The sequence below is a fragment of the Trachypithecus francoisi genome, unplaced genomic scaffold, assembly GCF_009764315.1.
Source record: "Trachypithecus francoisi isolate TF-2019V2 unplaced genomic scaffold, Tfra_2.0 Lachesis_group14, whole genome shotgun sequence".
NCBI classification, from domain to species: domain Eukaryota; kingdom Metazoa; phylum Chordata; class Mammalia; order Primates; family Cercopithecidae; genus Trachypithecus; species Trachypithecus francoisi.
This window is the reverse complement of record NW_022681459.1, coordinates 57,181,571-57,208,594: the sequence shown is the minus strand read 5'-3', so window position 1 is coordinate 57,208,594 and position 27,024 is coordinate 57,181,571. Positions and strand designations below refer to the sequence as shown.

Here is a 27,024-nt window from a genome sequence, read left to right as displayed (position 1 = left end):
ATTTTTATGCAGATGAGCCACTCCAGAGTGTTTGGTGCATTGGAGATCTCGTGAAAGCAAAATATCTCCCGGCGTGCACTACTTGTCATGTTCGGGTTTTAAGTTGTGTCAGCGTTTACATTTTCTTAATATGAAAAATGCCTGCGTTGTTCTGCTGCCAGCTCCCCCTCCCTCCCTGCAACCCTTGGCCTCTCTGCTGGCACCTAATGGTTTTTTTATTCTCTTGCTTCTGCTTTCTTAGTCACAAGTTTGGGAAAAAAGTCACCTATTTCAACTACCTGAGCGAGCTCCATGAACACCTTAAATACGACCAGCTGATAATCCCTCCCGAAGTTCTGCGGTGAGTGCCGGTTAGACCCCAGAAGCCACGTCAGTACATCTTTGTGCTTCCAAAGGGCTTGGTTCGATCCCATGAATGTTGAAGGCTTCATTTCCAAATGTGTGCTTGGCTAGCTTTGGCTCAGAAATCTGCGGCGTCGACAAAGATCTGCAGCTGCTGACTCAGAGAAATGAGATTGCAAAGGTTGTATGCAGGACGGGCTGTTTTCCTCACCCACCACGGCAGAACTGATTTAAAAAATAAGCCCTAGCCTGGCAATGGCCGTTTGTTGCCTTGGTGTTTACCGTTTTTGCTTTTGAGCAGAAAATTGGGGGAATTTCCCAGGCGTGTGGATAACGCTGCGTACAGAATGAAACGTTCTCAGGGACGTCCGCAGGCGCTCTAGAAAACTACCTGTCTGCTGGATGCTGAAAGCTTGATTGGTGTGTCCGCTACAAGGCTTAAATGTAGGCCGGATGAATAGAGGCTGCCCAGGAAGGCGCGTGCCCCGCAGCCAGTACAGGGTGCGGCCAGATCCAGCCTGGGTCTCTGGACCCCCAGCCTGGGTTCCCTCTGCCCCGTCTCCCTCTCTGAGGGGCTCCTTTAAAGGAGTGGGCTCTTGCCAAAGTGCATGCAGGTGAGACTGGTAGCTTTGCAGGGGCAATGGAGATAATAACTTCTCTCCGGATGCCAAGTCATGTGGCAGGTGCTGGGATATAGAGGTGTTTAGAGAGTGTGGTCCCTGCTCTCATGACACACTCAGGCTAGTGAGGACCACAAATCAGTGATGACAGGGGCCAGAGGAGGCATTGAACCCAGCTGGGGAGGGGACTGATATGTGAGGGTAATCCAGGAAGACTTCCAGAAGGAGGTGGCTCTTAAAGTGAGCTTCACAGGGACAGTTGGCTAGATCAAGAGGCCAGGGAAGCACATTTCCAGCAGAGGGAAGCCCTCTTGCAAACATGTGGGTGAAATATTGGGAGATCTGGAGGCAGCAAGAAGTCCCACATGATCAAGCAGAAGTTGGTGAATATGAAACTGGAGGTCACCTTGGACCAGGAGTCCTTGGTGCCAAGCAGAGGAGTGTGAACTGGACCTGGAGGCCATGGGAGGATGTTGGGAATCCTGGTCTGCCGTGGGCCCTGGCAAGACCCCACTCCCAGACCTCACTAGAGTGACCCAGGGGAGTCTGTGGAGACAGCTCAGAAGATGTATTTTTAGCAGCTCTGTGGTGGAAATGATTTGATCTGGTGACAAAGGGTGACTTCACATCCTCCCGTGTGGGAGAGCAATTTGGGGATGAAATGGACGGCATCTGAAACACCCAGCTCCGGCTTCTCAATGGCTACTGGGTGCAATCTAGGGCCTCTGGAATGTGCAGGTGGCTGGCAACACTGAGGGTGCAGGGTTCTGTGAGTCAGAGGAGACAAGGTTTGGGAGGGGGCGTGGGCTTGGGCATTGGGAGCTCCTAAACTTACTCGGCAGGCAGCCGGTACCCCAATTCCATAGCCTTGCAGCAGAACCCCAGAGAACACGTCCAATCCTGATGCTTTTGAGCATCTACTAGACTTGGGGGCTAAGTCTGGATTTTATCCACCCCCACATACTTCCTGGTGGGTGCCGTGAGGACCGGAGGCTGAGACCCACTGGCAAAGCAGCAGGGCAGAGCCTTGGGGTCCTGAATCATGGCTGTCGTCCCAGCTTGTGACCTGAGGCATGTCCCCAGACCTTGACAAGCCTCAATTTCCCAATCTGTAAAGTACACAGATTTCTTTACAGATGAAGGCCCCTCATGAGGGACATGGTAGGCCCCTCATGAGGGACAAAGACCTCTCTGGGGAGCCACTCAGGGCACAGAGCACTGTGATTAACTCACAAAGGACAACCGCACGTGGCAGCGGCTCACACCTGCTTGGCTGGCCAGGCTCAGTCCAGTGTGCCGCCTTCTCTGCAGACCTTCCCTGCGTGTCGGGTGTCTCTGCAATGTGTACCTGCACCATTGCTGACTGCCTTGCTCCCGAGGTGCTGACTGATGCTCATGTTCTCCCCCCATCCTGTGGCCGGGTTACTGCCGTATACACAGTGCCCGGCACATAGTAGGCCCTCAATATGTATTTGCCTGTGTTAAGGAAGGACTGTGTTAAGGAGGGACTGTTACCTGCTGCACAGAGGCTCTTTTCTTTTCTTTTTTGAGATGGAGTCTTGCTCTGTCACCCAGGCTGCAATGGCACGATCTGGGCTCACTGCAACCTGCACCTCCTGGGTTCAAGTGATTCTCCTGCCTCAGCCTCCCAAGTAGCTAGGATATCAGGCATGCACAACCATGCCCAGCTAATTTTTGTAATTTTGGTAGAGACGGGGTTTCATCATGTTGTCCAGTCTGGTCTTGAACTCCTAACCTCAAGTGAAACGCCTGCCTTGGCCTCCCACAGTGCTGGGATTACAGGCATGAGCCACCGTGCCCAGCATAGAGGTTCTTTTTACTGGAAGGCTTTAACATTAAGCTTCCTTCAGAATTTATCCATCCTCTTCAGAGTCCAGCTGTTCATGGCTTTCTTCATTCATTCAACAAATATTTTAATTGAGCATCTACTAGGCAGCACGCCCTTTCCAGACACTGGGGATAAAGTAATTAACAAAAGGGACAAGTCCCCTTTAGCATTACAGGCCAGCGTTTGTCTTGATTTCAGACACTCAGGAGAGCTGAGGGTGGTCACGCCCACCTCGGGGCTGACCGCATGGCAAGCGGGTGAGGCCGCTCTGCTGGCCCGGGTAGGCCCGCTGGCCAGGGGTCGCAGGAGCGAATGGACGTTTGCTGGGGGTTGGGCTACTGCCTATTGCAAGAATAGCCCACAGCAGTGGGGGATTGTGACTGCGTGAATGTGAATGTGTGTGAGCTGGCAGCATGGCGTGTGCGCCCCGAGGGAGGGGAGGCCCAGGTGTCCTGCAGGTGTTTGTGGGGCATCCAGCTCCACCCAGCGCCTCCATGGATGCCAGCTACCCCTGCCAGGTGAGAGCCCAGCCTCTGTTGTGTCTGCAGGTACGATGAGAAGCTCCAGAGCCTGCACGAGGGCCGGACGCCGCCTCCCACCAAGACGCCGCCCCCCCGGCCCCCACTGCCCACCCAGCAGTTTGGCGTCAGTCTGCAATAGTAAGTGAGCCGGGGATGTGCCTGCTTCTGTGCCCTGGAGCCCTGGGAGCTGTGGGGCGCTTCTGAGTCCAGAGACATTTTCCCCAGACTTTTGTCTCCAGCAGCCAAGTTTCACCCTGCAGGAAAGATAAAGCCTGAGCTCCTCACTAAGGCTGCGGCTCGGCGCTTGGTGCCTGGTGGGGGCTGTGTGCTTGCTGCTCTGTGCCTGATGGTCGGGGGGGGGGCGTGCTCGCTGCTTTGTGCCTAGTGGGGGGACCGGCAGTAGGTAGCAGATGGGGGTCTCCGGGGTTCCCACCCCAGCTTCTGTCACTGCTGCCCTCTGGGCATACACTTCCCACCACCTTCAAGGAGGGCGTGGTCATGGAATGTGCTTAGGTGTGGATGTGGGGCGTGTCGTGCTCAGAAGAAGCTTCCGGAGCCAGTGGGCAGCTGCCTCTCATGGTCATGTACAGGCCTGGGTGAGGTAGACACGGTGCCTGGTCACTCTGCATCCCTGATCCCCGCATCACCGTGCACCCTGCTAACACCCAGGCTGGACACAGGCATAGAAAAGACAGGCTTGTGCTAGACTCAGCCACTGAGATTTAGGGGTCCTTGTTACTGCAGCGTAACTTGTCCTCCCTAATACCCTTTATCAGCCGCATGACCTCAAACTCACCTCTTCTCTCAGCTTGTTTCCTTATTTCTGTTATACAATCTTTTCTTGGGGGTAGCGGGAGCAGAGTCTTGCTCTGCCTCTCAGGTTGGAGTACAGTAGCTCCATCTCAGCTCACTGCAACCTCCACCTCCTGGGTTCAAGCTATTCTCCTGCCTCAGCCTCCTGAGTAGCTGGGATTACAGGCACCTGCCACCATGTCTGGCTATTATTTTTGTATTTTTAGTAGAGAGAGAGTTTGATCATGTTGCCTGGCTGGTCTCGAACTCCTGACCTCAAGCGATCCACTCACCTTAGCCTCCCAAAGTGCCGGGATTACAGGCGTGAGCCACTGCACCTGGCCACCCAGGGTAGATTTTGAAACATTTTGAGAACTGAGGGGGCTCTGGGTGGCATCTGGGCCGGGAGAGGAGATGCGTCGGTCACCCGCCCTTCCTGAGCCATGTGGACAAGGGCGTTCCTGGGGTTGGAGGGGAGTGGATTCCGCCCTGGAGTCTTGCCTGCTTCTTTCTTGGCCGAGAGTGGTGGAGCTCAGGGAGGATAGGGAGGGAGGCAGAGTCATGGACCCCAATGACGTCCATGCCCTCATTCCCAGAACCTGTGATTAGGTCACCTTACGTGGTAAAAGGGGCTTTGCAGAAGTGATTAAGTGAAGGATCTTGGGATGGGGGGTTATTCTGGGTTCTCTGGTGGGCCCAAAGCAATCGCCAGCATCTTTACAAGAGAGAGGCAGGAGGGTCAGAGTCAGAGGTGCGGGGCCAGAAGCCAAGGTACTCAGGCACCTCTAGAAACTGAAAAAGGCAAGGAACGGATTCTCCCCGGAGCCTCCAGGTGGAACACAGTCGGGTCAACCCCTTTTTAACTCCTGACACCTCCAGGATGTGAGATAATACATTTGGGTGTTTTATTTGTTTGTTTCGCTTTTTTTTTTTTTGAGACGGAGTCTTGCTCTGTCCCCCAGGCTGCAGTGTAGTGGTGTGACCTTAGCTCACTGCAACCTCCGCTCCCCGGGTTCAAGCGATTCTCCTGCCTCAGCCTCCCAAGTAGCTGAGATTATAGGCGCCCACTGCCACGCCTGGCTAATTTTTGTATTTTTAATAGAGATTGGGTTTCACCATGTTGGCCAGGCTGGTCTTGAACTCGTGGCCTCAGGTGATCCACCTGCCTTGGCCTCCCAAAGTGCCAAGATTACAGGTGTGAGCCACCTCGCCTGGCTCATTTGTGTTGTTTTAAGCTACCGAGTTGAGGGTAATTAGTTACTGGGGCCACCTGAAAATAAATCAGGTGGTAGTGAGTAGTGGGTAGTTGTGAGTCTAGGGGGAGGGAAGTGTGTCTAAATCTTGTTTCCAGAGCCAGCAAAGATTGCTTCCAGGGTGCTTGAGCCTAGGAGAGGGCTGGGCCTGGGGTGCAAATGTGAAGCTGGGTGGGCATCTCGGGTGTATCACAGTAAAGGGGACCATTGGTGCCCCAGCATGGGCCCTGAGACCAGCACCGTCTGATGGAACTCTCTGTTAGAATGGACCTGGTCTGCGTGGCCCGGTATGGTAGTGCTTGCGTGTGGCTGGTGCAGACGCTGAATTTCTTTTTTTTTTTTTTTTTTTTTGAGACGGAGTCTGGCTCTGTCGCCCAGGCTGGAGTGCCGTGGCCGGATCTCAGCTCACTGCAAGCTCCGCCTCCCAGGTTCACGCCATTCTCCTGCCTCCGCCTCCCAAGTAGCTGGGACTACAGGCGCCCGCCTCCTCGCCCGGCTAGTTTTTTTGTATTCTTTAGTAGAGACGGGGTTTCACCTTATTAGCCAGGATGGTCTCGATCTCCTGACCTTGTGATCCGCCCGTCTCGGCCTCCCAAAGTGCTGGGATTACAGGCTTGAGCCACCGTGCCCGGCCGACGCTGAATTTCTTTTTTTTTTTTTTTTTTTTTTTGAGACGGAGTCTCGCTCTGTCGCCCAGGCTGGAGTGCAGTGGCGGATCTCAGCTCACTGCAAGCTCCGCCTCCCGGGTTCCCGCCATTCTCCTGCCTCAGCCTCCAAGTAGCTGGGACTACAGGCGCCCGCCACCTCGCCCGGCTAGTTTTTTTGTATTTTTTTAGTAGAGACAGGGTTTCACCGTGTTAGCCAGAATGGTCTCGATTTCCTGACCTCGTGATCTGCCCGTCTCGGCCTCCCAAAGTGCTGGGATTACAGGCTTGAGCCACCGTGCCCGGCCGACGCTGAATTTCTAATTGTATTTCATTTTAACTAATTTCAGTTAGAACTGTCGCATGTGACTTTTGACAGTTGTACTGAACAGCACAGCTGTTTCACCCTCGCCTTCCCCAACTAGGCACACACACAAGGGGTTGCCACTTAGACATTTTGTAAGCACTTTGCCAGTAAATGAGCAGGAGAATATATGTTGAAATAGAATGTACACCCCAAATATATCTGGAACACGAGCAGGAGAATATATGTTGAAATAGAATGTACACCCCAAATATATCTGGAACACGTAGTTTACTAGCAAATAGTACTTCCTTTTCCTTTTTCAGACATTGTGAGAATATGCGGGTATGAACCACTCTTCAGCTGCTACCCTCCCTTAGGGGCCGCCCAGGAATGCTGAGCTGGGCAGGCACCTGCAGTGACCTCAGGCTCCTCCTGGGGGCGCTGATGAGAACTCAGCCCTTGAGCAGGCTGAGCCAGCAGACCAGATTTTTTTTTTTTTTTTTTTTTTTTTGAGGTGGAGTCTCACTCTCTTGCCCAGGCTGGAGTGTAGTGGCAGGATCTTGGCTCCCTGCAACCTCTGCCTCCCGGATTTAAGCAATTCTCCTGCCTCAGCCTCCTGATTAGCTGGGACTACAGGCACACGCCACCACACCCAGCTAAATTTTTTGTATTTTTAGTACAGGCGGGGATTCACCATGTTGGCCAGGCTGGTCTCGAACTCCTGACCTCAAGTGATTCACCTGCCTCGGCCTTCTACTGGGATTACATGTGTGAGCCACCACACCTGGCCCAAGCCTGTGCCTCCAGCCCATTACTGGGGCTCTGCTGGGCTGATACTGCTTGCATGTGCTCTGACACACAGGGGCCTAGGGGTGGGTCCTTAGCTGGGAGACTCCAGCCACGCCTTTCTCATCTCTTATTTTATTGTTCAGAGTCACTTCTCTCTTCTTATCATCTAACAAAACTTTAAAAAGGAAAAACAAAGGCCGGGTGTGGTGGCTCACATCTGTAATCCCAACACTTTGGGAGGCCGAGGCGGGTGGATCAACTGAGGTCAGGAGTTCAAGACCAGCCTGGCCAGTATGGTGAAACCCCGTCTCTACTAAAAAATACAAAAAAAAAAAAAAAAAATGTCAGGCTTGGTGCCACGTGGCTATAATCCCAGCTACTCGGGAAGCTAAGGCGGTAGAATTGCTTGAACCCGGGAGGCGGACGTTGCAGTGAGCCAAGACTTTGCCACCGCACTCCAGCCCGGGAGACAGAGAGAGACTCCCTCTTGAAAGAAAGAAAGAAGGCCGGGCGCGGTGGCTCAAGCCTGTAATCCCAGCACTTTGGGAGGCCGAGACGGGTGGATCACGAGGTCAGGAGATCGAGACCATCCTGGCTAACACGTCTCTACTAAAAAATACAAAAATCTAGCCGGGCGAGGTGGCGGGCACCTGTAGTCCCAGCTGCTCGGGAGGCTGAGGCAGGAGAATGGCGTGAACCCGGGAGGCGGAGCTTGCAGTGAGCCGAGATCCGGCCACTGAACTCCAGCCTGGGCGACAGAGCGAGACTCCGTCTCAAAAAAAAAAAAAAGAAAGAAAAACAAAAAGAAAAAACAAGCACAGCTCACAGACTTCGAAAGCCATCTACCTGAGTGAAGTGTGGGAAAATGGTTAGCCATGGCTGTAGGCCTTGACTCCTAGAAGGCCACCAAGAGATACGCTGCCTTCTGAGCAGGCGCCTTTCAGAACGTACTAATGCAGGGCCGTTGACTTTAACTGTCACCTTGCCATAGTCCATCCCTCTCCAGGGCCAGTTGTAACTCTAAAAGTCCGGTCCTTAGCTGCTTTCGGGACAATGGGCCACACTGCGTGTGCCACTTGGAGAGAGAATCCATACAGTTGCCTCTTTAAATTAATATGTGGTTTCATTGCCAATGATTATAATAAAATGGCAATAAACATTTTAAAGGAAGCACTAGATATGTAATTTGTTTGGACTGTGAATGAATGAAAGTCATTAAAATTCATTGCTGAATCCTATTCACAAATGTTAATTTGCCGAGTTAAGTTCAAAAGCATACAGCAGAAAGCTATCACCTTAGAATGAGCTAATTAATATATTAAAGGGAAGTCAAAGATTCAAGAGGTCTTTGCTTGCCATCCCTGAAGAGGAAAAATGGAAACCTGAGGCCTGTGTGGGCAGCTGGGGGAGGTGGGTACAGGGCAGAGCTTGAGGTGTCCTTAGGGCTGGGTGGAACAGGTCATGGCTGAGCTCTGGCATTTTTTTTTCTTTTTTCTTTTTTTTTTTGAGAGGGAGTCTCACTGTGTTGCCCAGGCTGGAGTGCAGCGGCATGATCTCTGCTCACTGCAAACCTCTGCCTCCCGGGTTCAAACGATTCTCCTGTCTCAGCCTCCCGAGTAACTGGGACTACAGGTGCACGCTGCCACGCCCGGCTAAATTTTGTATTTTTAGTAGAGACAGGGTTTTGCCATGTTGGCCAGGCTGGTCGCAAACTCCTGACCTCAGGTGATCCATTCGCCTCAGCTTCCCAAAATGCTGGGATTACGAGCATGAGCCACTGCACCTGGCCATTACTTTTTTTTTTTTTTTAGGTGGTTTCTTGCTCCATTGCCCAGGCTGGAGTGCAGTGGCATAGTCTGGCTCACTGCAACTTCTGCCTTCCAGTTCAGATGATTCTCCTGCCTCAGCCTCCTGAGTAGCTGGGATTGCAGGTAACTGCCACCATACCCAGCTAATTTTTTTTGTTGTTTTTTTTTTTGTTTTTTGAGACAAACTCTTGCTCTGTCACCCAGGCTGGAGTGCAATGACATGATCTTGGCTCACTGCAACCTCCACGTCCTGCATTCAAGCAGATTCTCCTGTCTCACGCTCCCGAGGATGTGGGACTACAGGCATGTGCCACCACGCCCAGCTAATTTTTTTGTATTTGTAATAGAGACGAGGTTTCACCATGTTGGCCAGGCTGGTCTCGAACTCCTGACCTCAGATAATCCACCCATCTTGGTCTCCCAAAATGCTAGGATGACAGGTATGAGCCACCGAGGCTGCTCTGTTTTTTATGTTTCATCATAGCCATCCTAGTAGGTGTCAAGTGTAGTTCATTATAGCTTTGTTTCACATTTTGCTGATGCCTAATGCTGTTAAGCATCTTTTCATGTACTCATCGGCCCTTTGTTTACCTTCTTTGGAGAAATGTATATTCACTAGATCCTTTGCCTATTTTTTGTTTGAACTGTCTTTTCATTGTTGTAAAGATTTGTTGATACATGCTAGATCCTAGGCCCTTATCAGATGTATGGTGTGCCAGTGTTTTCTTCCATCCTATGTGTTGTCTTTGCACCTTTTGATGGTATCTTCTGAAGCATAAAAGTTACATTTTGATGAAGTTCAGTTTATCTATTTTTTTCTTTTGTCACTTGTGCTTTTGGTGTTTTATCTAAGAAATCATTGCCAAATCCAAGGCCGTGACAATTCATGCCTATGTTTTCTTCCAAGAGTTTTACCATTTAGCTGTTAGATTTGGGTCTGATAACGTTTTGAGTAGATTTTTCTATGTGTTGTGACGTGAGGTCCGATTTGCTTCTTTGCATGTTGTTACAGCACCATTTTTTGAAAAGACTTTTCCTGGCCAGGCACGGTGGCTCACGCCTGTAATCCCAGCACTTTGGTAGCTGAGGCGGGTCGATCCCCTGAGGTCAGGAGTTCGAGACCAGCCTGACCAACATGGTGAAACCCTGTCTTTACTAATAACATAAAAAAATTTGCTGGCATGGTGGCAGGCTCCTGTAATCCCAGCTACTTGAGGGGCTGAGACAGGAGAATCACTTGAATCTGGGAGGCGGAGGTTACAGTGAGCTGAGATTATGCCATTGCACTCCAGCCTGGGTGACAAGAGCAAAACTCCATCTCTAAAAAAAGAAAAGAAAATACTTTTCCCCATTCAGTTGTCTTGGTACCTTGTCAAAAACCAATAAACATGAGGGTTTATTGGCCATAAACATGAGAGTTTATTTCTGGGCACTCTAATTCTTGTCTGTTGGTCTGTATGTTTATCTTTATGCCAGCACCACACAATCTTGATTACTGTAGCTTTGTAGTAAGTTTTGAAATTGGGAAGTGTGAGCCCTCCAACTTTTTTTTCAAGATTGTTTTGGCTATTCTGTATCTCTTTAATTTCCATATTCATTTTAGTATCAGCTTGTTCATTTCTGTAAAAGGCAGCTGGGATTTCAATAGGGCTTGTGCTATGAGTGTAGCCCAATTTTGAGGGTATTGCCATCTTAATAGTAGTCTTCTAATCCATGAACATGGGATGTCTTTCTATTTATTTAGGTCTTTTAACTTTTTTTCAATGGTATTTTATAGTTTTCACTGTACCAGTTTTTTGAACTTTTTTGTTAATTTTTTTTTTTTTAATTTGTGATGCTATTGTCAATGTAAGGTTTTTTTTTTTTTTTTTTTTTTTTTTTTTTTTTTTTTTTTTTTGAGGCAGAGTCTTGCCCTGTTGCCTAGGCTGGAGTGCAGTGGTCTCAGCTCACTACAACCTCTGCCTTCTGGGTTCAAGTGATTCTCCTGCCTCAGCCTCCCGGGTAGCTGGGACTACAGATGTAGTCACCTGTAGCCACCACACCCAGCTAATTTTGTATTTTTAGTAGAGATGGGGTTTCACCATCTTGGCCAGGCTGGTCTCAAACTCCTGACCTCTGGTGATCTGCCTGCATCGGCCTCCCAAAATGCTGGGATTACAGACGTGAGCCACCACACCTGGCCATCAATGTAATTTTTAATCTATCTTTTTGTTGCTGATTGCTAGTTTCTAGAAATACATTTTTAAAATATATTGATCTTGTGTCCTGCAACCCTAGTGAACTTGTTTTTTGTTTGTTTGGTTTTTTTTTTTTTTTTTTTTTTGAGACGGAGTCTCGCTCTGTCGCCCGGGCTGGAGTGCAGTGGCTGGATCTCAGCTCACTGCAAGCTCCGCCTCCCGGGTTTACGCCATTCTCCTGCCTCAGCTTCCCGAGTAGCTGGGACTACAGGCGCTCGCCACCTCGCCCCACCTCGCCCGGCTAGATTTTTGTATTTTTTAGTAGAGACGGGGTTTCACCGTGTTAGCCAGGATGGTCTTGATCTCCTGACCTCGTGATCCGCCCGTCTTGGCCTCCCAAAGTGCTGGGATTACAGGCTTAAGCCATCGCGCCCGGCCCTGAACTTATTAGTTCTAAAGTTTTTTTGTGTGTGGATTTTTTAGAATTTTCTATATCCAGGATCATGTCATCTACAAGTAGAGATGGCTTTACTTCTTTCTTTTCAACCTAATGCCTGTTATTGCCTAATTGTGCCTGACTGTAACCTCCAATATGAATAAAAATGATGACAGCAGACATCCTTGTCTTATTCCTGATCTTAAGGATCAGCAGTTAAGCTGGGCTGAGCAGCATGTACCTATAATCCCAGCTATTTGGGAGACTGAGGTGGAAGGTTTGATTGAGGCTGTGAGTTCAAGACTAGCATGGGCAACATAGCAAGACTCTGTGTCTATTAAAAACAACAACAAAAAAAGAATCAACAGTTAGTCCGTCACTACTAAGTATAATGTTAGCCGTGTGCTTTTCATAGATGCCCTTTATCAAGTTAAGAAACATATTTTGGCCGGGCGTGGTGGCTCACACCTATAATCTCAGCACTTTGGGAGGCTGAGGTGGGCAGATCACAAGGTCAGGAGATTGAGACCATCCTGGCTAACACGGTGAAACCCCGTCTCTACTAAAAAATACAAAAAATTAGCCAGGCGTGGTGGCGGGCACCTGTAGTCCCAGCTACTCGGGAGGCTGAGGCAGGAGAATGGCGGGAACCCAGGGAGCAGAGCTTGCAGTGAGCAGAGATGGTGCCACTGCACTCCAGCCTGGGCGACAGAGTGAGACTCCGCCTCAAAAAAAAAAAGAAAAAAAAGAAACATCTTTTTTCTTTTCTTTTTAATTTTTATTCATTTGTTTATTTATTTTGAGATAGAGTCTCCTTCTGTGGCCTAGGCTGGAGTGCAGTGGTGCAATTATAGATCAGTGCAACCTCAAACTCCTGGGCTGCAGTGATCCTCCTGTCTCAGTTTCCCGAGTAGCTGGTACTATAGGTATATACCACCACACCTGGTTAACTTTTAAATTTGTTTTGTAGAGACAGGGTCTCATTATGTTGCCCAGGCTGGGAACATCATTTCTGTTTCTAGTTTGTTGAGTGGTTGGTTTGTTTGTTCATGTAAAGGTGTTAGGTTTGTCAAATGCTTTTCATCACCGTTGAGATAATCACATGGCTTTTGTCCTTCATACTATTGATATGGTGTATTATATTGATTGATTTTTATATGTTGAATAATCCTTGTATTCCTGGGATAAATAATTTGTGTTCATGGTGTGTAATCTTTTTCATGTATTACTGGATTTGCTTTGCTTGTATTTTGTTGAGGATTTTGTATTTATAAGAGATATTAGTTTGTCATTTTCTTGTCTTACGATATCTTTGTCTGGTTTTGGTGATACTGGCCTCAGAATGAGTTGGGAAGTGTTTCCTCTGCTTCTATTTTTTGGAAGAATTTGCACTGTATTAGAGTTAATTTGTTAAACATTTGACAGAATTCACCACTGAAGCCATCTGATCTTAGGCTTTACTTTGTGGGAAGTTTTAAAATTACTAATGTGGCCAGGCGCAGTGGCTCAAGCCTGTAATCCCAGCACTTTGGGAGGCCGAGGCGGGCGGATCACGAGGTCAGGAGATCGAGACCATCCTGGCTAACATGGTGAAACCCCGTCTCTACTAAAAAATACAAAAAACTAGCCGGGCGAGGTGGCGGGCCCCTGTAGTCCCAGCTACTCGGGAGGCTGAGGCAGGAGAATGGCGTGAACCCGGGAGGTGGAGCTTGCAGTGAGCTGAGATCCGGCCACTGCACTCCAGCCCAGGCCACAGGGCGACACTCCATCTCAAAAATATATATAAATAAATAAAAATAAAATAAAAATTTAAAAAATTACTAATGTAACCTCTTTGCTTGTTGTATTTATTCATATTTTATATTTCTTCTTGAGTCAATTTTGATAGTTTGTGTCTTTCCAGGAATTTGTTCGTTTCCTCTAGATTTTCTAATTTTTGGCATGTAATTGTTCATAGTACTTCTTCATAATCCTTTTATTTGTATAATGTCACTAATAATGTTTCCTCTTTCATTCCTGATTATAGTAATTTGAATCTTCACCCTTTTTTTTCCTTGGTCAGTCTAGGTAAAAACTTGTCAATTTGTTGATCTTTTCAAGGAGCCAACTTTTGGTTTTGATGATGTTCTCTATTATTTTCCTATTTTCTCGTTATTTCTACTCTAATCTTTACTATTTTCTTCTTTCTGCCTGTGTCAGATTTAGTTCATTTTCTTTTTCTAGTTTTTTAAGGTGGAATGTTTATTATTTTGGAATCTTTCTTTTTGCAATGTAAGCGTTTATGGCTATAAATTTCTGTAAGTTCTGCAATAGGTGTATCTGTTAGTGTATTATTTCCACCATTTTAATCTTAAAATATTTTCTAATTTCTCTTGTAATTTTTTTCTTTGATTCATTGGTTTCTAGGAGTCTGTTGTTAAATTTTCACATATCTGTATTGATTTTTAGTTTTATTATAATTAGATAACTTACCTTGTATGATTTAACTTTAGATTTATGGAGGCTTGTTATATGGTATAACATATGGTCTAGCCTGGAGAATATTCAATGGACACATGAGAAAAATGTACATTCTATTATTGTTGGGTGGAGTGCTCTATAAATGTCAGTTAAGTCTACTTGGTTTTTAGTGTTTTTCAGTCTTCTATTTCTCTGTCAATTTCTGCCCAGTTGTTCTATTTATTATTGAAAGCAGGGGATTGAAGTCTGCAGTATTATTTTAAAATTATTTATTTCTCCCTTCAGTTCTATCTGTTTTGGCTTCATATGTTTAGGAGCTGTATTGTTAGGTGCGTAAATTTTTATGATTCTTACTTTCTTATGAATCCTTGCATGATGAGAAAAATGTCCTTCCTTGCCGCTAGTAACAATTTTTGTGTTAGTCTATTTTGTCTGATATTAGTATAGCCATTACAGCTCTTTTTAGTTACTGTTTGCTTAGTGTATTTTTGTATCTAGGTTGGAAATAGGTTTACTTTCAACCTATTTGTGTCTTTGAAGCTAAAATATGTCTCTTGCAGGCGGCATATAATTAGGTCATGTTTTTCCCCATTCCACCTTCTTTATTATTTAATCCATTTATATTTAGTGTGATTACTTATAAGGCAGGAGTTACGTCTGCTATTTTGCTATTTGTTTTCTATATGTCTTATGTCTTTTTTGTTCCTTTATGTCTTCATTAATACCTTCTTTTGTGTTAAATACATACTTTCTAGCATACCATTTCAATTTTTTGTTTCTTTTGCTATGTATATATTTAAAGTATTTTCTCAATTGTTGCCTTAGGGATTAGAATTTATATCTTAATTTATAACAATCTAGTTCTAATTAAGAAGGATTGTGGAGCCGGGCATAGTGGCTCATGCCTGTAGTCCCGGCACTTTGGGAGGCCGAGGCGGGCGGATCACAAGGTCAAGAGATTGAGACCATCCTGGCCAACATGGTGAAACCCCATCTCTACTAAAAATACAAAAAAATTAGCTGGGCGTGATGGCAGGTGCCTGTAGTCCCAGCTACTCAGGAGGCTGAGGCAGGAGAATCACTTGAACCCAGGAGGCGAAGGTTGCAGTGAGCCAAGATCGCACCACTGCACTCCAGCCTGGCAACAGAGTGAGACTCAGTCTCCAAAAAAAAAAAAGAAGGATTGGGGACTTGCAGACTCTTCAGAGAATATAACTTTTGGGTGTTGTCTTCCACCCCACTCTAACACTCCTTCTTTGCCACTGGAAGAAACATGATCTGATGGTGATCTTCTTATCAAGGAGGATCATGTGGCCCTTGTAGTTTTTGCTTACCTCCCAGAGCCAAGGTTTTAACTGAGCCAGGGCTCGCTTTTGTTAGAAAAGAACTGATAAGTATCTGTCTTTCTAGTCTCTTTTTCCCTGTGTGTTTGAGATATGCTCTTCTTCGGCCTCCTGTACCGTGTGGCTGTCTGGAGAGTATACTGTCCTTCTCTTTTCGATTAGCCTCCAGGGTGGGACACTGGCCTCCCATAGGCTCTGGTTCTGAGCCATGTGTGCCAACCTGACTTGCCAGAACCTCTACCCCATTAGAGTTTTGGGGACTGACCTCGCTAAGGATACCAAGCAGTTTCTCATTCCCCATCTACCTACAAAGAGAGGCAGCCCTGCACATATGAGACTACAGGATTCCAGTGCCTTGTTGCCACCTTTCACCTCACAGCACCTCCACCTCGTACCAAATCCTAACTCTAAATGCAAGGCTGTGATCTGTACCTTTTTTTTTTTTTTTTTTTTTTTTTTTGGTGAGACAGGATCTCACTATGTTGCCGAGGCTCTTTCAAACTCTTGGGGCCAAGTAATGTTCCTGCCTCAGCCTCCTGAGTAGCTGGGATTACAGGTGTGTGCCACACTGCTTGTCTTTTGAACTCAGGTATAATAAGGACTTTGAAGTCAGATTTTAATTTGAACCCTGGCTCTATCCAACCCTAGGCTGTGTGACTCTAGACACAATAATTTTCCTGAGCCTGTTTTGTCCTCTATAAAAATAGAGGCACAGTGATGCAGTGAGTGGGCTTTAGTATTGCCTGTGGTGCACAGTAGGTCCTCAGTACACAGTAGGTCCTCAGTACACAGTGGTCACTGTGATCGTTCACATGCACTGCCCATTTCTGTGGGCATCCAGGACCTCCCTGGCTGACTCTGTGACTGAGAACTTTGCAGGTCAGTGATGCAAGCTGCAGCCATTCATCCCATTTCAAATATTGGGAGGGGAGATGTTACATTTAGAAGATGCATGACTATCTAAGAGGGTTGGGAAAAGCCTGGGTGCCCAACTGAGGCAGGCCTGCTCATCAGCACTCCCCGCTATCACTGTAATTTCAGGTTGCCATTCCTCCCTCCCCCTTCCCTTCTCTTTTCTTTTTTCTTTTCTCTTCTCTTCTCTTCTTTCTTTCTTTCTTCCTTTTTCTTTCTTTCTTTCAGTTGTTTGTCTTGAGACAGAATCTCACTCTGTCACCCACGTTGGAGTGCAATGGCACGATCTCAGCTCACTGCAACATCCACCTCCCTGGTTCAAGCAATTCTCCTGCCCTAGCCTCCTGAGTAGCTGGGATTACAGGCATGCCATCATACCTGGCTAATTTTTGTATTTTTGGTAGAGACGGGGTTTCACTCTGTTGGCCAGGCTAGTCTCGAATTCCTGACCTCAGGTGATCACCCACCTTGACCTCCGAAAGTGCTGGGATTACAGGAATGAACCACTGCACCCAGTCCCTACTGTTTTTAAAAAGTCACAATTTCTCCTTATTTGTGCATTCCTTGCATGCAAAACCAGAGAAAAAACATGCTCTGAATTACTCTAAGCACATCTCCCGAGGGGAAGGGTACAAGCAAGAATTATGTGCTGAGAATCCCCGATGCCCTCCAGTGGGCGGACGACTGTCGGAAAGCCAGGTGGGAGTGATTGGCCGCAGAGCACACTCTGCTGACCAGCGAACTGTGCTCTGTGCTCCAGGGTGCATCTTGGAACTTTAGTTCATGGTGTGGGTTTAATGCAGTTTGTGCATCCTTGCTGAGACCTGACCCCGGCCTGCACACATTGAGATGCACGAGATGAACGTGGCATGATACGATTCGCCGCCGCCCTGGGCATCCTCGCCCAGCCAGGAAGCAGCACACCTGCCAACCACAGTCCCCTGGGGTCATTGTTATGCACAGCGCTGACTCTGTCAGTCCATTGAACAAGCCTCTCTCTGAGCCAGCAAGTAGGGGATGAGCAGGGGAGGAGAAACCCAAATTGTGGGTTGCTGCTCTATGGAGAGTGATCATTTTATGTCGGGGCCCTGTTCTTCTGCTAGCTGTGAGAGCCTCAGCGTAGATGTGGGTGCTCCTCAAATGCACAGGCAGCGGAAAACACGCTTGGCTAGGAGCGTGGCAGCTCTGGGCAAGTCTCTCCTCTTTGGAGACCTCAGTTTTCTCATCTGCCTGAAGAGGTTGGGCTGGATAATCTCAGAGTCTCTTCCTGCTCCAAGAGTCTTTTATTTTATTTTTTATTTATTTGTTTTGAGATGGAGTCTTGCTCTGTCTCCCATGCTGGAGTGCAGTGGCGCAGTCTCAGCTCACTGCAACCTCCACCTCCCAGGTTCAAATGATTCTCTTGCCTCAGCATCCCAGGTAGCTGGGATTATAAGAGTGCGCCACCATGCCTGGCTAATTTTTTTTTTTTTTTTGAGATGGAGTCTTGCTCTGTCATCCAGGCTGGAGTGTGATGGCATGATCTTGTCTCAGTGCAACCTCCGCCTCCTGGGTTCAAGCAATTCTCCTGCCTCAGCCTCCTGAGTAGCTGGGATTACAGGCATGCACCACCATACCTGGCTAATTCTTGCATTTTTAGCAGAGATGGGGTTTCACCATGTTGGTCAAGCTGGTCTCAAACTCCTGACCTCGTGATCTGTGTCGGCCTCCCAAAGTACTGGGACTACAGGTGTGAGCCACCATGCCCGGCCTTAATTTTTGTATTTGTAGTAGAAACAGGGTTTCTCCATAGTGCCCAGGCTGGTCTGGAATTCCTGACCTCAAGTGATCCACCCACCCCAGCCTCCCAAGGTGCAGGATTGTAGGCATGAGCCACCATTCCCCGCCTGAGAGTCTACTTTTACAGGATAGTGCAGAGACAAAGCAGTAGGCAAAGGGATCTTTCAGGAACTCGTTCTCCTCATAACTCTGCGTTGTCCCGCCTGTTCAGCAGGACTCATTGAGGCCCCCTCCCCAGGAACAGTAGCCAGCCAGGGCTTTGGAATCAATGGATGCAGGCTCTCCAGCTGCGTGAACCCAGATAAGTCACTGTAGCTCACTGGGCCCATTTGTTCAGCTGTGAGATGGACCACCTGTGTGCGGCCTGGGAGGCTGCTCAGCCCCTGGCATTGGGACGATTTTCATCAGTGCCGTTGGCTTGTAGCTCAGCAAAGCCTGCACCTCCCTTGCCGTTTAACATTTGCAGACCCTGGAGAGAGAGCGCCAGCATTTCTGCTTTCCATTTGAAAAACTGAGGCTGGAGAGGATAAGGAAACTGGCCAGTGGTGATTTAGCTCCTAAGGACAGGGAGGGCCAGGGCTTGGAAGGGTCTGTCTGGCTCCTTAAGGAGGCAGAGGGGAGGAAAAGAGCCTTTAACTTTGGCGCATCCTGGGAGAAAAAGACCTGCCTGCCACATTCCTCCCTCCCCAGGGACACTGTCTCTGTGGGCTCCGGGACACCTTCTCCCTCGCAGAGTGGAAACCAAGATGGGAAAGAGGCGGGGGGGCCAGGTCTGTATTCCTGCAGCAGCAGGACCTCCTGAAGCCCACACCAGGCCCCACGGCACCTCGGGGAGCTGTGGATTGCTGCTCAGTGTCCCCAGTGTGCAGCTTCAGCAAAAGTGAAATTGCCGTGAAACCAAACCATCCATCGAGATGAGGATATGCAGAAGCCTTATGGCTGTGGCCAGAGTTTTAATCGCCATTTAAGTGGATCAGCGGATTCTTCTGTAAATCTTGGAATAAAACTAAAGCACGCTCGATACCATGTTCACCTGAAAATCTTCTGACATAGAGACGTTCGCAGGGGGCCATGGAGCCCAGCAGGAGGAGCAGAGATGGAAGCCCAGGCCGGGCTGGCCTCCCCGTGCCACCTCTCGGTTACGGGACTTTGAGCTGGTCACCTGGCCTCTTCCAGTGCCCTCCTCTGATCTCTAACTTGGGTTCATGAAATGATGGTGGAAATGAGGCAGACGATACACACATGGAGGAAAGGCTTCACTCTCAGCCCGGTGGGTTTCAGTCGGGCCCTTTCCATCATGACCGAGTCTTCCGTTACCTGTTACCGCTTCACAGATGCTCAGGACTTAGCAGTTTCCAACAGCAACCATGTTACATGGCTCCTGGTGTTTGTGGAATTTGGGCAGAACTTGGCCAGGTGAGTTTGCCCGTGGGGCATTGGCAGAGGGCACGTGGTGGTGTCCAGCTGGTGGCTGGCCAGGATCATCCAAGACATGCCTCATGATCCTGCACTTCTGGCCTCAGTGGGGACTGTTGGCCGGAGCATGTGCCCGCAGTGTCCCCAGCGTGACGTTCCCAGGATAGCTGCGTTTCATCCAGGGGAGCTCGGGGCTTCCAGCGCAAAGGTTCCCGAGATCACAGGTGGGAAGAGTCAGGCTCTTTAGGACAGGAGAGAAGGACCTGGCCCAGAAACTGAACCGTCGGTTCTGTCAAATTCTGTTGATCCACACAGAGTCCTGGGGACCTGTGACTGCTGTCAAAGTGGCTTAAAGCAGCACATATTTATTTTCTTGCGATTCCGGAGGTCGCAAGTCCTGAAATCAGAATCTCGGCAGGGCTGCATTTTTTCTGGAGGCTTTAGGGGGTATCCGTTTGTCTTCCAGTTTCCAGAGGCGCCTATGCTCCTTGGCTCCTGGCCCTCCCTTCCATCTTTTTCTTAGCACATCACTCTGGCCCAGCTTCCCTTGTTACATCCCCTCTCCCTTCTGCTCACAAGATCCTCTGCAAGGATCTTTGTGATCCTGTCGGGTATCTTAATCTGTTCCGGTTGCTGTGACAAAGGACCATAAACGGAGTGGCTTATAAACAACATAGATTTATTTCTTATAGAGCTGGAGGCTGGGAAGTCTATGTGCCACCAGATTCGGGCAAGTAACTGTAGCTCGCTGGGCCCGTTCCGCTGTGACGTGGACCGCCTCTTGTGGTCTGGTTGGAATGATTTTCGTCAGTGCCGTTGGCTCACTGCTCAAGGAAGCCGGCACATCCCTTTTCGTACTGAGGATTCGGTGTAGGATGAGGACCTGCTTGCTGGTTCATAGATGGTGCCTCCTAGCTGCATCCTCACATGGAGAAAGGGGAAGCTCTCTGGGGTTGCTTTTAAAAGAGCACTAGGCCGGGCGCAGTGGCTCACGCCTGTAATCCGGCACTTTGGGAGGCGGAGGCAGGCGGATCACGAGGTCAGGAGATCGAGACCACCCTGGCTAACAAGATGAAACCCTGTCTCTACTAAAAATACAAAAAATCGGCCGGGCGTGGCGGCGGCGCCTGTAGTCCCAGCTCCTTGGGAGGCTGAGGCAGGAGAATGGCGTGACCCCAGGAGGCGGAGCTTGCAGTGAGCAGAGTTTGCGCCACTGCACTCCAGCCTGGGTGACAGAGCAAGACTCCATCTCAAAAAAAAAAAAAAATTAAAAAAATTAAAAATAAGGGAGCACTAATCACATTCTCAGTGACCCAGTCCCCTCACACAGGCCCACCTCCTAATGCCATCACTTTGGGGGTTACAATTTCAACTTAGGAAATTTGATGGAGCCTGAACATTCCGACCATAGGATCGAGCCTCCCCATATAGTCCTGGTCAGTCTCCCATCTCAGGAGCCTCAGTTTATCTGAGCATGGTGACACACACATATAATCCCAGGAAGGTGCCTGGGCAACATAGGGAAACCCTGTCTCAAAAAATAAGCAAATAAAAAGATAAAAAACAAGATCCTCAATTTAATCATGCCATTCTCCTGTCTCAGCCTCCTGAGTAGCTGGGACTATAGGCGCCCGCCACCACGCCCAGCTAATTTTTTGTGTTTTTAGTAGAGACGGGATTTCACCATGGTCTCGTTCTCCTGACCTCGTGATCCGCCCGTCTCGGCCTCCCAAAGTGCTGGCATTACAAGCGTGAGCCACCAAGCCCGGCCTATTTTATTTTATTTTTTGAAATGAGTCTTGCTCTATCGCCCAGGCTGGAGTGCAGTGGCGCGATCTCAGCTCACTGCAGCCTCCACCTCACGGGTTCAAATGAGTCCCTGCCTCAGCCTGGAGAGTAGCTGAGATTACAGGTGTACACCATCAGGTCCGGCTAACTTTTGTATTTTTGGTAGAGACAGGATTTCACCATGTTGGCCAGGCTAGTCTTGAACTCCTGGGCTCAAGTGATCCATCTGCCTTGGCCTCCCAAACTGCTGGGATTACAGGTGTGTGCCACTGCGCCTGGCCAACATTTCTTTATGTGAGTCTCTGTCTCAAAATAGCACAGTGAGAGACAGGTTAACCCAGATAACATGCTGGGTTTTTGTCAACTACATTTTTTAACTGAATCAGCATCCAGTCCTGGGCTTCATGTTCTACCCTCACAGCCAAGCCATCTCATACTGCTGGGACTTCCCAGTATGGCTTACCTGTGTAGAATGCCCTTCTCTCTTTTGTCCTCTGGCAGGCTCCTACTCATCCCTCAAAACCCAGCTCTGAAGTTGCCCCCTGGGGAAGCTCTCTCCAACTCCCAGGTCTTCCCTGTATCATAAATATCCCTCTCATGGAGTTCTCAAATACTGCACTATCATTTTATTATTTGGCCTCCAGACTCTCTACTTCCTGAAGGCTGAGCCTGCCTCTCTCTCCCTGGATGGTACCTGGGTCCTGTGTTTTCACAGGGGTATGGAGAGGACCATCGCGTCTTCTCATTATGATCACCCATCAAACTCAGGTAAAAACTGCAACTTTCTTTTCTATTTTCTCAGCCTCAAAGACAAAAATCAAGGCGAACTCATCCCCCCTGTGCTGAGGTTCACAGTGACGTACCTGAGAGAGAAAGGTGAGACAGGGCCGGCTCGAGCTGGGTGACATGAGGGCTGCTGGGTGCACCTCTCTGGGTGGTTTGTCTTGGATCCTGAGCACCCATAAGCCGGGGGGTGTGACCAGGAAGGGAGGGGCTCAAGCACAGTGGCTCAAGGTCTGGTCTCTGGTCTTGGATGGTCTGGGTTTGAATCCTGTCTCTCCTGTGTACTAGCTGTGTGACCTGGGGCCAGTTACTCACCCTCTCTGGGCCTCCATTCCCTTGTCTGTCCAGTGAGGTGAATAACAAACAGTACCTAACTTGCAGGATTTTTGTGACCCCTAAATGAGACAGTGCTGCAAAGCACCTCGGGCAGTGCTGGTCTATAGGAAGCCCTCTGGAAATGGGGGCTCCTCTGATGGGATCAACTTTGATTTGCAGACACCATTGCCAGTGGGGTGGGGGCAGTCAGGAACTTGGAGTGGGGCGAGCCTTGTGGGCTCTCCACAGCACCTGAGGCTAGAACTGAGGTCCATGGAGGAGGTGTGTGGAGGCTGCTTTTACCTTAATGGGAGGAAAGAGGTTCCCACGGAGGAGCAGGCATCAGGGAGGCTTATCTGGCACCACAGGTGCGGGTGTGCTCGGTGGGCCAGGTGGTCCCCAGCCTGGGTGCTGCAGTGCAGATGTGTGGGTGTCAGACAAGAAGTGAGTGCCTCCCCGCATCCCCACCACCTAGGCAGGGCTGGCTCCCTCCAGCCTCCAGAGCTCAGCTCAATGGTCACTTCCTCAGGGAATTCCCCCAACATGGCCAAAGCCCCTAAAGCAGACCCCAGCTCTGCCACGGACTCAGCACCATGGCCCCTGAGACCCCATCACCCTGTGGTCCGTTTCTCACGTTCCACCCGGCGGGGAGTTCCCATGCAGTGGCTCTGAAAGCCACCACCTCGGCCCTGCACCTTCTGGTTACAAGTGGGTTGGTTTCCTCTTTGGAGCAGGCCAGGTGGGTGGCTTCAGACAGGTGGGGCCTGGAGAGCCCATCCTCACCTGTAGGACAGGGTGCCCAGGAAATGCGCTTTGGCACGAGAGTCTGTGCACACGGGGATGGCATCAGTGGGTAGGTGTGCTGGGCGGGGGCATGGGGGGCCATCTCCCTCACACCCCAGACCTTGTGTCCCCAGTATTTCCCTGAGTCACGATGCTTGGCTGGCGGGTGAGCAGGTACAGGGGGCACCCCACACTAGGACCCCACACTGTCCCTGGCCTGGACGGCCCCTCCTTGCCCTCTGCCGGTTAGGTCCTGCTTTCTGTAAGCCCTCTCCCATTCTGCCCCCCTCCCGGAGAGAACCGCCTTCTTCACGCGTCCCCATCATTCAGTCACTCACTCAGGAGACATTTGCTGTGTGCCTCCCTCGTGCCAGACTCTGGGGACATCAAAGTGAGCACACGGGACATAGAAGCAGCAGCTGTTCCACCAAGAGCTACCCAGGTGCTGACTTCGTCGGGGAGGAGGCCCTGCCAGACCGGGGTCCCTGTTAGGGGGTTTGACCTTGTTGGGGGGCTTCCCTGAGGGAGGGGCAGTAGAGCTGAGCTCTGAGGACGGAGAGAAGCTGGCCATGCTGGGTGACAGGCCCCGGAGAGGAGAGCAGGTGCAGAGGCCCATGGCTGTGGGAGTGCACGAGCGTGTGGGGCTTGGAGGAAGCTGAGAGGAGAAGGGAAGGTCAGGCCTTGCAAGTCCCAAGAAGACTTGCACCTCCAGATGCCTGCGCCACAGTCCTAGGTCCTGGTGTTCCGGGCACCCCTGTCATCCACTGCAGGCCCCCCAAGGGTAGGCTCAGGCCTGTTTCTCTTCCTGGCTCTGGAGCCAGCAGGGGCCTGGCCAGAGGAAACCCTTCCCTCCGTCCCAGGGCTGCTTTCATAAGCCAGTTACCAGTGCTGAAAACCCTCTTTATAAACCAACAATGGAGACAAGTTTTCTTTGATGACAATCACCTCTTTAGCAGAATCGCCTAATCGAACTTGGACATCATCTGTATCTTCGCTGTCTAAACAGCAGCCACCAGCCCCTGTGGCAGTAGCCCAGTAGGGCAGGTCATATGAGGTTCATGCAGTTGAGTGACTAAATTTTTAATTTAATTTTAATTAAAGTTCAATCCCCATGTGCAGCTACTGGCTGCTGTGCTGGACAGCTCAGCCCTAGCCCTTGTGGGAAGCCATATGTCTGGAGGCCTCCCGGGTGCCAGGCACGTGCTGGGCACCAGCATGTCCAGTCCTCTCTGCAGCCCTTGGAGACAGGAGCTCATGGCCTTACTCTGTAGATAAACAAGGCAGATAGGCTCAGAGAGGCTGAGTGCTTTCTCTGAGGTCACACAGTTGGTAGGCAGAGCTGGACTAGAGCCTAGGTCTGTCTGAGTTTAGAATCTGTTTCTGCTTTCCCTTTCCACGGACCACAGAGGTGGGAAATCGGGCGGGCTGGGGAATATGGGAAAGATCTGAGGAACAAATGAATTTGTGGAGGCTAGCCACAGGTGGGTGATGCCGTGGGCAAGGGGGTGTCATATAACGTCCTGGAAGCCCAATGGGCTGGGATCTGTGAGATGCCCGGAAGCTCCTCTCCTGCAGGCCTGCACACTGAGGGCCTGTTCCGGAGATCCGCCAGCATGCAGACGGTCCGCGAGATCCAGAGGCTCTACAACCAAGGTGAGGGTGTCCCGCAGTCCTGAGCCCCGAGCTGTCTGGCCAGCGATCACAGCGCTCCCGGGCCTCAGAGCAGAGGCAGGGAAGCACCGCCCCCACAACCCATCCAACTCCCAGAAAACACTCAGAGTGGGGGCAGCTGCCCAGGAGCCATCGAGGGGCCCACTGGTAGTCCAGAGTAGGGACCCTTTGTCCAGACCCCCAACCCTGCTGGGACATGGTGGCCACACGATGCTATTTTGCCTTTAGGGGCTCTCCATCCACACCAGGTGGGCACATGCTTTCAGGAGACACCCTGCAGTGCAGGGAAGCTGGTTTTTTATCTGGCAGCTCCCCCGAACTGGCTCAGCACGGCTTCCTTAATTGCCATGTGTAACCTGTGGGCAGGGGCAGTGGCCTCTGAGCTGAGGACGCCTAGCACTGATACTAACGAAGCCGCTGACAAGACTTGCCCTCGATCCCACTCGCTCCCACGACCAGTTGTGCATCACAAAAATGGAGCATTGGGTCTGTACCGGGCCAAGCTCAGGCCTGCCTGTTTCAGACCTGGGGCCTGCAGTGTCATGTCTGCCACTGCCCTGACCTCAGAGAGTTGGCATTGTAGCTGGGAGCAACAGCACACCACAGAGAAGCCAGCAGTCCAACCCATCCTCCGCTGGGAGCCCAGGAGGAGGCAGTGAGGGCGGTGCAGGGGCTGATGAGGCCAGAGCACCCCATTTCTAAGTGAGGACAGCATCATCCCCAGGACACGTGGCTCCAGCATGAGGCACTTCCCATCCGGACATCTCACACCCTGTCTCAGAGCTCGCAGTACCCAGGCCAGGGTGCAGACCTCAGCAGTGCCACGTTCTGTGTGCAGGGAAGCCCGTGAACTTTGACAACTACGGGGACATTCACATCCCTGCGGTGATCCTGAAGACCTTCCTGCGAGAGCTGCCGCAGCCGCTTCTGACCTTCCAGGCCTACGAGCAGATTCTTGGGATCACCTGTGCGTAGCTGCCCCGGGTAGGAGTTGGGGGAGGCTTGGTCCTCAGATGCTGTCCCCCAGCTACTGGCCCGGGGTCAGGCTCTGGAGTGGCCAAGGTGGCGTGTACCCACCCTCATCCTGTTGCCACCTGGCACTGCAGGGCAAAAGAGGGGGTCACTGGGGCTGCCCCACCATGGACAGCCAGGCCACACTGTCCTAAAGGCAGAGCAGGTGCGGTCGGTCAGGGCTGTCCAGGCCGGTCTCTCAGGCGCAGCTGGGTCGGGAGGCAGGGTGATGGGGGGCTTCCTAGATTTGGGGCTCATCATCCTGGTCAAAGTCCTGCCTATACCACCTCCCAGCCCCCAAACCCTCAGCTCTCTCACCTAGAAAGGGGCTCTCGGCGTTTCTCCCCCAGTCACTGTAGGGTGCCAGGCATATGTGATAGGGACTGAGCAGCTATAGGGTTTGATCCTACAGATGCTTTGTGATCGGTCACGTGCTCAGTGTGGCTGAGCACAGATGACTCGTAACAACTCCATAACAGCATCTCAAAATACTGGCAAATGCTAAGGAAAGTGATGCCTCCAAAGCACCATAAAACCACTCAGGCCTTCATCTCAGTCATCAAACACCATCTTTTCAAATGGGACTACCTCCGGCCCCCACCTTTCTTCTTGGAGCACTATCAGTCAAAGGGGGAAGCCTGGTTTTGGTGTTAATTCTAAAGACAAATCTTGAATCTTAAAATCAGTGTTTCTGACCAGGTGCCGGGGCTCACGCCTGTTATCCCAGTACTTTGGGAGGCTGAGGCGGGCGGATCACCTGAGGTCAGGAGTTCGAGACCAGCCTCAACGTGGAGAAACCCCGTCTCTACTAAAAATACAAAATTAGCTGGGCGTGGTGGTGCATGTCTGTAATCCCAGCTACTTGGGAGGCTGAGGCAGGAGAATTGCTTGAACCTGGGAGGCAGAGGTTGCGGTGAGCCGAGATCGCACCATTGCACTCCAGCCTGGGCAACAAGAGCGAAACTCCGTCTCAAAAAAAAAAAAAAATGTCTACCCCACTGGGTATTCAGGTATCCAAGAATCACCTTTACCCAAAGGGCAGCCTGGCCTTTGTCCTGGCCCCTGGGGGTGACTTCTGAACCCTGGAATTTCCCAAGGGACAGGAATTATCTGTTACTTATTGGGGACCCTGATGGTTTATGGTGACTCAGGATAGGGGGTGGCCACTCCAGAAAGGTCCTTTACACAGTTAGAGGGTGCAGGCTTTGAGACACGGGAGACCAGC

At 50.2% G+C, this 27,024-nt stretch overlaps 1 protein-coding gene across 2 annotated transcripts in view; it reads left to right on the top strand.

Annotated features, from left to right (window-relative positions):
- The window catches only part of ARHGAP8 (Rho GTPase activating protein 8), a 95,238-nt gene that overhangs the window by 57,216 nt on the left and 10,998 nt on the right, over positions 1 to 27,024 (top strand). For both annotated transcript variants that reach the window (XM_033233650.1, XM_033233651.1), the window contains 5 exons: positions 242 to 340; positions 3,360 to 3,470; positions 22,039 to 22,112; positions 24,693 to 24,770; positions 25,627 to 25,755. In XM_033233650.1, the coding sequence (XP_033089541.1) occupies positions 242 to 340; positions 3,360 to 3,470; positions 22,039 to 22,112; positions 24,693 to 24,770; positions 25,627 to 25,755 (491 nt within the window). The remainder of the gene's footprint in view (positions 1 to 241; positions 341 to 3,359; positions 3,471 to 22,038; positions 22,113 to 24,692; positions 24,771 to 25,626; positions 25,756 to 27,024) is intronic.